Genomic DNA, 12314 nt, shown 5'->3' with positions numbered 1-12314 from the left:
TTAACGTTTTTTACATTGTAGCATTTTTAGTATGCCAAGAATACCCAATAATTTACGCGAACGGGCGATTGACATGCTGGCATATCGACAGAAGACTTTGCAAGGCATGTTGGGAGTTCTAGTCGAGCGATACGAAATCTTCGCGTAAGATTTCGAACGACAGGAAGCACCAACGACTTGCCACGTCGTGGACGTCCGCGTGTTACAACGCGTGGTCAAGACCGCTATATCATGAACACGCATTTGCGCAATCGATTCCAAACTGCCACTGCTACTGCTGCTAACCAACCTGGGCTTCATAATAACCGAATCAGTGGGCAAACTGTTCGTAATCGTCTGCGGGAGAACGGTTTACATGCACGACGTCCTTACGTCGGATGCGTTTTAACGCAACGTCATCGTCTAAATCATCTTAATTGGGCACGTGTACACACTCGTTGGATACGGCGACGCTGGAATACCGTTCTTTTTTCGGATGAATCCTGATTTTCTTTACAACGTGGTGATGGCAGGGTGCGCGTTTACCGTAGGAGAAATGAACGCTATGCTGACTGTTGTGTTCTTGAACGAGATCGTTTCGGGGGTGGGGGTTGTGTCATGGTTTGGGCAGCCATTGCCATTGTTATCGTTCACCACTAGTCGTCATTGATGGCAATTTAAATGCTCAACGTTACCGCGATGACATTCTCGCAATATATTGCAAAATGACTGTTTTGTTGTTGTTTTTTCTCTTATTGCGTTGATACTAGAAGTATAACCAGGCTAGAGTTTATTAAAGATGAAGTGATATTGTTGTTTTGAAATAATAAAACATGCTAATACATTAAAGGGACATTCCTGAGTTTGCTGCAATTTTTAAGATGTTATCGACTAACAGAGACTTTTTAACGATTGTAATTACACATCAAATACATTTTTCTACATAATATAGCAGTGGCTGTATATTAAACGTGTTTCTGTTCGTTCTAATATTTGTACTAGGTTAAATTTCATTTTATTTCGTAAAATATAAAAATTTTCGTATATTTTATTTGAAGACAAAATCCAGTTTGGGCTTCTTACAAATATTAACATGACCAGAAATACATTAAATATACAGACACTGATATTCTAAACCAAAAAAATATATTCAATATGTAAGTTTAGTCGTAGAAGTATTTTATTAGTCAGAAACATCTTACAATGTAGGAAACTCAGGAATGTCCCTTTAATTTTACTATGCGACTGTTTTAACAAGTAACGACATTAGCTCAGTTTTTGTACAGTCCGTTTGTGTCAAAACGGAACCGAGGAATTGGCATGCAACTCTATTATGAAAAACCATTGGGCTATTTCTCGTTCCAACCAGTGCATCACGACTGGTATATCGATGACCGTGGCATGTGCTGTCCTGTCTGTGGGATGGTGCATATAAAATATCCCTTGCTATTAATGGAAAAATGTAGCGGTTTCGTCTCTAAGACTGTCCAAATTACCAAATGTTTGACATCCAACAGCCGATGATTAATTAATCAATGCGCTCTAGTGGTGTCGTTAAATAAAAACAAACAAAAACAAACTGTAATAAATAATGTTAAAAGACCAATAAAAAACATATTAGCTTCTAAAAAAAAAAAAAAAGGTTTCTTAACAAATTCTCATCATATGTTACACAGAGGCGAAGACAAAATGCTGAAACAGCCAAGATAGACCAGCTTAACGTTTGAAATATGATAGCAATTTGTGTACAAAAAACAAAAAAAACAAAAAAACTAAATCATGCGAGCCATTTCATCGGTTGCATTTTGACGCAAACGGACTGTAGTGAGTTGTAAATTCATTCTGAGTAATGTATCACAGTGAACCGCTTGTTGCTAACGCTCGCAGGTCTGGTTTGTACGTTACACAGCATTATAATTAGAGATATTCATATATCAATACATACTAGCCAGTGCCAGGTTTGTTCACTGATTCATGCACGCAAGCGGGACCGACCGCGTAGTTTGTAGGCCCCGTGCATATGGTTGAGTTAAAGAGCATCCTTTTTATGGATGTCTCGATAGCACACAACACATTGTGGCAAGTCTGCAAGTTACGGGCGATTCTGTGCCACAGGTTCGAGTTTCAGCAACGGCATGAAATAATTTGTCAGGCCAGAAAGGATTTAATTATCCCCTGCGCCAGTGCCTTAATGTATATGTATGTAATAGTCAAACCCGACATACATACAATATATAGATATTCATACATCAATACATACATACATACAATATATAGATATTCATACATCAATACATAGTACATCCATACCAACACGCACACTAACACACATAATTATTACACACGCATACGTACACACTCGTACAATAACGCATACCCAAACACATATTTACGGTGAATTTAATTTTTATGTACGAACACACAACACGAGAACTTATCGAGCCTGCAAATAACTATAGGTAGATTTCGTCATACATGTAATTCCATACACCTGTAGCGTGTTCAGGGGGCCGAGCGCTCGCTAACAGTTTGATTGGTAGGCCTACATCGTCTTCTATCCTATCACATACTCATCTGACGTTAGATGTAAACAAAACCAGTTTAGCGAGAGAGCGCGATCGATCTCTGATCTACCTTATTAAGGCAGCATTCCGGGATATATATTTACAAAAAGAAAATAATAATAATAATAATACACCATTACCTAATGATATAAACAAAACGCAAACTTTGCTTTCTTATATTGATTTTAATTGGATGTAATCTAAGACAAAGAATCGTTTGATTTTGCACTCTGATGTACCTCAGTGATATTTGCCCTATAGTCCACCCCATTAGAATTGACGTTTCGCCCCTTAGGCATCATCTATATCAGATGTTTTTTGGGTTTTTTAAATATCATTTGATACAAGTATAATACTTAAACACACTAACGATATTTTCAGTGTAAATGAACCTGGGCGCGTGTTGGCATCAATAGGTTATTGTTCTTCCTTAAATACGAACAAACCACCTGCCGGTCATTGCAGATCTCGGTTGTAAAGTCTTTTTAACTAGACGTACACTAACATTGTTGAACAGACTACTATACCTGTACACGGAGTACACGCCTTGTCACTGTGTCATTCGCGTAATCGTTAGGTCGCACAATTATTGTGAATAAATAATTAGTGTATTCTAAACGTGAGGACATTTTACAAACACAAACAACTGGTATCCGAAACAAAAGGGCAACCCACTGTCATTCAGCTGTCCCATCTGCCTATTGCGTTATTTCTACTAAAAGTGGGAAACGTATTATTATTAGATGACAAATTGAAATTATTGGAAATTGTTAATATGCCAGTAGGTTAACTTGACCACTACAATACAAGAAGAGGATCTGTCAGGATTAGTCTTGGAACTGTTGGTGTGCTCTGCAGCTGCTACAAATTGTTGGTGTGCCTCAGAATTGATAGTCCTATTGTTGGAATTGCTGGTGCGCCTATGACTATTTAGTCTTATTCTTGGAATTGATGGTTTGTCTTGGAATTGTTAGTTTTATTCTTGGAATTGCTGGTGAGCTTAAGGATATTTAGTCTTATTCTTGGAATTGCTGTCGAGTCTTGGAATAGTTCATTTTATTCCTAGAATTGCTGGTGTGTCTAAGAGGTTTGGTGTATCTTGGAATTGTCTATGTAATTGAACTGTTGGAATGTTTATAGAAATCGTTGGTGTGTCTTATAACTATTAACGTATTTTGGAACTGTTGGCGCGTCTTAAAACGTTTGGTGTATTTGCTAAAAACTGTTGGTGTGTCTCGTAACTTTTAGTGTTGTTCTTAGGACTTTTGGTATCTTGAAATGGTACTCTTGGTGTGTCTTGGAATTGCAGGGGCGTCTTGATTAATTGATGCGTCTTGGAATTGATGGACATTTCCTTATGCATAAACTAACATAACCAACCCTGAATTAAAAGTGAATGTTGATGTGTAGATTTTCAGGAGCCTACCAAGGATAATCTTTTACACAGCCTACAGCTTCGAATTTGAATTTTAAAATGTTATGAATACACGAGGTTACACCAATGTATACTATTGTGAAAATGTGTGACTTTGTGCAGAATTGAATTAACATATGTTAGATACGACATAATTTAAAACGTGTCGAGGTGTCGTTAAAACAAGGACTCGTTTCCTTTGTAAGGAATTTGGATCTTCAGCACATAAAAATAATTATATAGCGTATCTGCTAGCTTGCGACGATCAATATACAATTAGCCCGTTTACTTTAGTTTTCTTTGAAGTCATTACTTGTGCAATTTCAGTTTTCATTTGAAAACTGGTCTACCATTAAAAAAAACAGTCCCCTGTGTATTTTCTAAAAGCTTGCAATGTATATATATTTTTTTTACTTTATATTTCTTTTTTAGGGTTTCCTTTTCTATTTTCCTCTTTTTCTAATAAACACCAAAGTGTTTTTTATTATTATTATTGCTGTGAAACATATTACTACTGCCTTTATATGCTAATGCTAATGCAGTTTGTGGACAATTAGAGACACGGTCTTCAAATTTATCGATTACAAATAATGCATTTGCGTTTTGAACGGATAACGTGCATATTAATGAGACTTCTAAAACAGTACAGAATTTGTTATTATCGTTTAAAAGGAATTAAAGCAGTTATTGGTAACAATAAAATGTGAAGAGTACTGCTAATTCTATCTGCTCAGTACAAATAAACAGAAATCTCTGTTTTAAAGCCACTGTATTAATTGTAAGTTCCGTCTATGTACCATTAACATCTTCTGAAGAAGACTCATCTTGACATGATTTCATTGTACCACAGGTACATCTTGACACTGACTCGATTATTCCATTGACACCTTTAAGAGACTGTTATATTGGCGTTTTATCAGCACTCTGGAGCATGTTTAGGATCAGACGCAACTCCAAGTTTCATCAGTGTACATTTAACACCTTCAGAAGAAAGCCTGTTGTACCTGCAAGTCTATCCACACGAGAAGAATATTAACAGGACTGAAAGCCACTGAAATACGTCTTATTTTTGTCTTTTGAAACTTATTGTGTGCTCTATCCACACGAGACTACTAGCACAACTAAACGACAAGCCAAAGCAGCAGTTAGTCGCCTATCGTCATTGTGGCATAGGTTTTGCTTTACCCATACGAGAACTAAATGCTTATCCAAAACACCTATTATGTATTGCATTTAGTCAGTACGGAATAGTTTGTGTTCCATCTACACGTGGGGAAGAACACTCCAAAGTACCTCTAAAGTTTTGCATTTTGTCGGTATGGCATAGTTTGCATTTTATTCGCATAAGCAGAATACTAACACAACTAAAAGACCACCCTAAGTAACTGTTGTGTCTAGTCCATGCGAGGAGAACAATACCATTACAATGACATGTTACCTGTTGTCTGTCGTCAATACGACACACTCTCAATTGTATCCACACAAGGAGAATACCGACCTAACTGAAGGAACACCCAAAACTGAAAGACCATCCAAAGTACCATTTACATTTTTTTATAAGTTTTTGTTTGTTCATCAGTGTTACATACTTTGTGAGTTCATCAACATAAAATACTTCCGCCACCTTGGTGATGATGCTGAAAAGACAGCCAAGAACCTGTAAGATTAAAGCAGCACCTCTGTGCTTTTAATTTTTTTTATTTTTTTTTACAAAATCCAATTACCAACATAAAGGACTACAAACATAACTCAAAGACCATCAAAAGCAGCATTTCTGTCTTGCCTTACGTCAGTGTGACCTACTATATCAGGGCTTTAAATATAATTAGTTTGGGCACAACAGGAGTTGTTGGGTTTTTTTGTCTGAGAACTCATACATGTCTTGTATAACAATGGATAGTAATGTTATTAAACAGCTGGCGAAGAGCTTCAAGTCTTTTTATTCTACATGCATGTAACTACGGCTTAACATTTCATTGGTTTTGAGGTGAGCTGTTTTTAGGTGAACTGTTTTGAGGTCACCTAGTTTGGACTTAATTTGGACTTGCTTGTTTTGAGGTGAGGTGAACTGTTTTGAGGTGAACTGTTTTGAGGTGAACTGTTTTGAGGTCACCTAGTTGGGACTTAATTTGGACTTGCTTGTTTTGAGGTGAGGTGAACTGTTTTGAGGTGAACTGTTTTGAGGTCACCTAGTTGGGACTTAATTTGGACTTGCTTGTTCTGAGGTGAGGTGAACTGTTTTGAAGTGAACTGTTTTGAGGTGAACTGTTTTGAGGTCACCTAGTTGGGACTTAATTTGGACTTGCTTGTTTTGAGGTGAGGTGAACTGTTTTGAAGTGAACTGTTTTGAGGTGAACTGTTTTGAGGTCACCTAGTTGGGACTTGTTTGGACTTGCTTGTTTTGAGGTGAGGTGAACTGTTTTGAAGTGAACTGTTTTGAGGTCACCTAGTTTGGACTTAATTTGGACTTGCTTGTTTTGAGGTGAGGTGAACTGTTTTGAAGTGAACTGTTTTGAGGTGAACTGTTTTGAGGTCACCTAGTTGGGACTTAATTTGGACTTGCTTGTTCTGAGGTGAGGTGAACTGTTTTGAGGTCACCTAGTTTGGACTTAATTTGGACTTGCTTGTTTTGAGGTGAGGTGAACTGTTTCGAGGTGAACTGTTTTGAGGTCACCTAGTTTGGACTTGCTTGTTTTGAGGTGAGGTGAATTGTTTCGAGGTGAACTGTTTCGAGGTCACCTAGTTTGGACTTGCTTGTTTTGAGGTGAGGTGAACTGTTTCGAGGTGAACTGTTTTGAGGTGAACTGTTTCGAGGTGAACTGTTTTGAGGTGAACTGTTTCGAGGTGAACTGTTTTGAGGTCACCTAGTTTCGAGGTGAACTGTTTCGAGGTGAACTGTTTTGAGGTCACCTAGTTTGGACTTGCTTGTTTTGAGGTGAGGTGAACTGTTTCGAGGTGAACTGTTTTGAGGTCACCTAGTTTGGACTTAATTTGGACTTGCTTGTTTTGAGGTGAGGTGAACTGTTTCGAGGTGAACTGTTTTGAGGTCACCTAGTTTGGACTTGCTTGTTTTGAGGTGAGGTCAACTGTTTCGAGGTGTTTGGACTGTTTTTGAGGCTTTTTTGAGGTGAGGTGAACTGTTTCGAGGTGAACTGTTTTGGGTCACCTAGTTTGGACTTGCTTGTTTTGAGGTGAGGTCAACTGTTTCGAGGTGAACTGTTTTGAGGTTTTTTGAGGTGAGGTGAACTGTTTTGAGGTCACCTAGTTTGGACTTAATTTGGACTTGCTTGTTTTGAGGTGAGGTGAACTGTTTCGAGGTGAACTGTTTTGGGGTCACCTAGTTTGGACTTGCTTGTTTTGAGCATCCTTATTTGGGGAACAACGTTTATCGCTTCGACTTTTGGTGCAATCCAAAGCGTTGTCTATACTTTACTTTCGTAAAACTAGTTAACCGATTGTCATTATTATGAATACGACAAACGACCTCAGCGACGTGGACTCTGCGTCGGTGCTGTTCTGGGGTCTGCACAACCAGGGCGTCACCCTGGGTTACCTCATGGTGAACGTCGTCATGTTTACCATCGGCTTCTTCGTGATCTTCCTCAACGCCGTCGTCTTCTACGCCATGACTCGAGAACACCCCTCGGACGACGACGTCAGCAACTACATCATCGCCAACCTGTCTGTGACGGACATGATCACGGGTCTGTTTGTTATATATTCGGTGGCCTACAATCTCGTCAACTTCCAGTCAGAGGTGGAGTGCTACATCAGACTCGGATTCCTCCACTTCTTCTCCCAGTCCTCCGTCTTTCACCTCGTCCTTCTCACCGCCGACAGATACGTGAAGATCATATTCCCTTACAAACACCCGATCATCTTCAAACGAAGGCTTGTCATCTACGTGTCGGCGACCATCTGGAGTCTGTCCTTCCTGTACGGTGCTCTGCTCGTCGTGGGATGGCGCAGACCTCCACCGCCCGGTGTTCTGCCGTGCAGATACTTGGAGACCCTCACAACCGGATTCATGAACCTGTCTTTGATCACTTTCTACGGCCCGAGTTTCATGCTCAATGTGATGTACGCTCATATATTCGTGGTGGCCAGGAAGCACCAGAGAGCTATACGTAACCTGGAGGTGGGTACGGACAGTCGGGGATTTGACAAGAAGAGCTGGAAATTAACCAAGACCGTCGTCATCATCAACGGAGCTTACATAGCGTGTTGGACACCAATAGGTAACTATATTAATACAATACTGACAGACAGAAACACAGACAGACGGAACGACAGACAGCAGCTAACTGACTAACGACTCACCTTCTATAAATCACTTATATACAACACAAAACAAACATGTATCAGCCATGATTCCTTGTGGTATCATGACAGACAAAATATAGTTAAAATACAATTAATTAAAAAAAATTAAACCCTGACCTATATATGGTAAGTATTTCTAAATCAGGTAACATAAAATTTTAAAAAGAATTATGCATGTTAACAAAATTAAAACAAAGATCCTCATATAACGGACAATTTATATTGATTAAAAGCAAGAAGAAAAAAACACCACCACATGAATTTCATTCTGAACTGATTGGTTACCACGTATAGCTTCCATACTTGATTTACGTGTATTTTTAATAGAGTGATATTCTGAGGTGGTCTCCTTCGTTGATTCTAAAACTGGATTCGTTCATATCTCCCTCTTTCACTTTGACTTCTCCTGTGATATATCATTGCGTCCTTGTTTGGTTTTGTTCTTTGCGTTTAATCTGGTCTTTTTAAATTCATATACAGTATTTTATTCAGGGGTTTTTTTCTGCAGAAGACTGCATTCAAAAACGTGTTGTTGTTTTAAAGTTTGACAGTGTTAAAAAGCATTTTATTATTCTATACTATATTAATGCAATCATTTCTAACAATGTAATTATTTATGATTATATTTTATATTCTGCGAAGAATTAGGGGATAACCATGTTGAAAATGACCATTTGCGGACGTTAATATAAATTATGAAGGAGCCCTGTATTAAATTAATGTTTTTTAAACACAGATGTAAAATTTTAAATATTTAATTGATATGTATTGCAAACTTAGTAACATTTTATGACAAAATACAAAAGACAGGCATGGCAGAGTGGGGGGGGGGGGGGGGGGGGGGAGAGTTAGAGGCTCTACCCACCGACCCAATAATTCTGAATAAAAATATTTTTAGTAGTAAATCTTACGTCAGTTTTCAAATTTTTATGGGGAAGCATATCCACGAACACCCTAGGAACGTTTCTTTGCGCCCTCAATCTCAGTCACCCCTCCCGCCCCCCCCCCCCCCCCCCCTCCATTCCCCAATGTTTACTTACTTTCGCCGTGCCTGAAAGAGAAATCGAAATGTCCAGATGATTAATAATCCAAAACGTGAACGGGGTTTTTGTTTGTTGTTTATGTGTGTGTTTCTTCTTTTTCTTCAGGTAAAGTAAAGTTTGTTTTATTTAACGACGCCGCTAGAGCACATTGATTTTTTATCTTATCATCGGCTATTGGACGTCAAACATATGGTCATTCTGACACTGTTTTTTTTTTTTAGAGGAAACCCGCTGTCGCCACATAGGCTACTCTTTTTACGACAGGCAGCAAGGGATCTTTTATTTGCGCTTCCCACAGGCAGGATAGCACAAACCATGGCCTTTGTTGTACCAGTTATGGATCACTGGTCGGTGCAAGTGGTTTACACCTACCCATTGAGCCTTGCGGAGCACTCACTCAGGGTTTGGAGTCGGTATCTCGATTAAAAATCCCATGCCTCGACTGGGATCCGAACCCAGTACCTACCAGCCTGTAGACCGATGGCCTGCCACGACGCCACCGAGGCCGGTCTTTTCTTCAGGTATGATCCCTAACATGAAACCAACATCTATTTGTTTAACAACAAACTGTCGTTTGCATATACCATAGGTCAACAACGGTTTGATTAAACCAATAATACAAGATGTCTAGTTACGCATGCGCACTTTTCAAAACACGATTCAGTGAAACGATTCCCCTTTTTATACTTTTGGCGTTAATATTCAAAATTTCAAAATTGACCCTATTTGTTAGGTTATCCCTGTCCCGAGTCAGACGCCCGATCCTATCGGAGGCCAGACTCGGGATAGGCGTGTTCGAAACTCTAGTGGTATATGGACACGTTAAACCAGTTACTAAGCTAAGCTAAGTGAAACAACATTACTACGAAAACAGGAATGGGAATGGGAACTGTATTTACGTGCCCATGTCCCTAAGGTTCAGGCACGCCTACCCCGGACTCAACCTCTGACTTCGCCAGTGATCGATTCTGGGGCAGGGGGCGAAAACAGGTGAACTGTCCACGGAAATGACCTGTGATGTCACCCTTTTGGTAATTTTTTTTTTTTTATTTTTTTTTAAGTGTGTAACTGCAGTGGGGGAATAGTTATACCTCAGCAAGCAAGATTTACCAACACATGCATATGTATACATATATTATTTAATAAATGCATTATATACGAGTTTATAGCTTTATGTATCGTTTATGTATGTACAATAATACCATGTACAGCAATGATTCATGTCTCCGACCTTGACCTTGCTTATGTTTCTGGTGACAACAATAATAATAAATAATAATAAAATTACCAACAATTCTTAATGGCCTACCATAATTATAGGTTTTTATTTTATTGTGTCTTTGTGACCGTGACATACACTACCTTTATCATACTGACTCTCTGTTTGGACATAATAACTAGGTTATTCCCTTGGACCCGTCAGGCGTAAAGGACAGTCCATAAATATCAAGTCTGAACCCCCTCCCATAATCGCAACAAAAGTAAAACTGAGCCAGGATGACATACAAATATAACTGCATTAGTGGAATATAGGTGAATTCCTAATAGTGAGGGGGGGGGGGGGGGGTGAGACGTAGCCCAGTGGTAGAGCGCTCGCTTAATGCGCGGTCGGTCTAGGATCGATCCCTGTCGGTGGGTCCATTGGGCTATTTCTCGCTCCAGCCAGTGCACCACGACTGGTACACCAAAGGCTATGTTGCCATCTTGTCTATGGGATGGTGCATATAAAAGATCAATTGCTGCTAATCGAAAAGAGTAGCCCATGAAGTGGCGACAGCGGGTTTCCTTTCTCAATATCTGTGTGGTCCTTAACAATATGTCCGATGCCATATATCGTTCCCAGTAGTGAAACTTAAGTTAATTATGCTGAAACCGTGATACACCTCGGGTTTTTTTTCGAAATAACCTCGCTTATAAATCGTTTTTATTATTTGTCACAGTGAGTATTTTATTGAAATTGTACAAACATGTACGTGTGTGTGTGTGTCTGTGTGTGTGTCTGTGTGTGTGTGTATGTCTGTGTGTGTGTGTGTGTGTGTGTGTGTGGGCGTCTGTGTGTGTGTGTGTGTGTGTGTGTGTGTGGGCGTCTGTGTCTGTGCGTGTGTCTGTGTGTGTGTCCGTCTGTATGCGTGTGTCTCTCTCTCTCTCTCTCTCTCTCTCTCTGTTTGTGTGTGTTATTATATTCAGATAAAGTTAACGCGTATGCATGCGTAACTACAAACAATTTTTCCCGTTTCATGGACCCTTGGTATATGCAAATGTTAGTTTGTTGTTAACCAAACTGATGTACGTTTAATCTTGTGGCAATCGACACTCAAAAGCGATTGGCTCTATTTGCATTTCATTAACTGTCAGTACGTTCCTTTGGTACTGCATGAAATAATGATCTTTGGTAATATTTTATTAAGCAATTTTGGTAACTATCATCATCATCATCATCGTCATCGTCATCATCATTATCATCTTCATTATCATCATCATCATCATCAACAAAAACAACATCATCATCATTCTCAACAACATCATCATCAACGACATCATCATCATTATCAACATCACCATCAACAACAGCATTATCATCATCAACAACATCATCAACAACATCATCATCAACATCATCATCATCATCTGGTTCTTCTACTTCTTCATGTTCTTCGTGTTCTTATTCTTCTTTTTGTTCTTCATTACTATTGCTGCTACTGCTACTGCTACTACTACTATTCATGTTCTTTTGTGAAACCACGTTTAATTTTAATTGCCATAAATGTTTAACAATTTTTACTATAATCAAATGCGCTACAGTTGTATTTTGCAAGATTTATATTTATATATTTTGAAATCAGCAAAATTCCTATAAAAATATAGAATACTATACGAGTTTTCGCTAGATATCATTTTTACGAAACGAGTGAACTTCTCAAACGTATCTGACCGAACGAAAGTGAGGTCAGATACGTTTGGGAAGTTCACGAGTTTCGTAAAAATTATATC

At 38.9% G+C, this 12314-nt stretch overlaps 1 protein-coding gene across 1 annotated transcript; it reads left to right on the top strand.

Moving 5' to 3' along the window:
- Positions 1 to 7423: 7423 nt before the first annotated feature.
- On the top strand, positions 7424 to 8269 carry LOC121389034 (alpha-1A adrenergic receptor-like). The gene has a single exon (XM_041520644.1). The coding sequence runs from the start codon at positions 7424 to 7426 to the stop codon at positions 8267 to 8269; it is 846 nt and encodes a 281-aa protein (XP_041376578.1).
- Positions 8270 to 12314: the final 4045 nt, after the last annotated feature.

Source organism: Gigantopelta aegis, chromosome 2 (assembly GCF_016097555.1).
Source record: "Gigantopelta aegis isolate Gae_Host chromosome 2, Gae_host_genome, whole genome shotgun sequence".
NCBI lineage: Eukaryota > Metazoa > Mollusca > Gastropoda > Neomphalida > Peltospiridae > Gigantopelta > Gigantopelta aegis.
Note: the sequence above shows the minus strand (reverse complement) of the source record. Positions and strands in the feature narration are given on the sequence as shown.

What these genes read in the sequence shown, in the direction of transcription:
- LOC121389034 (XM_041520644.1), top strand. Translation starts at nt 7,424, where the DNA reads ATGAATACGACAAACGACCTCAGCGACGTGGACTCTGCGTCGGTGCTG.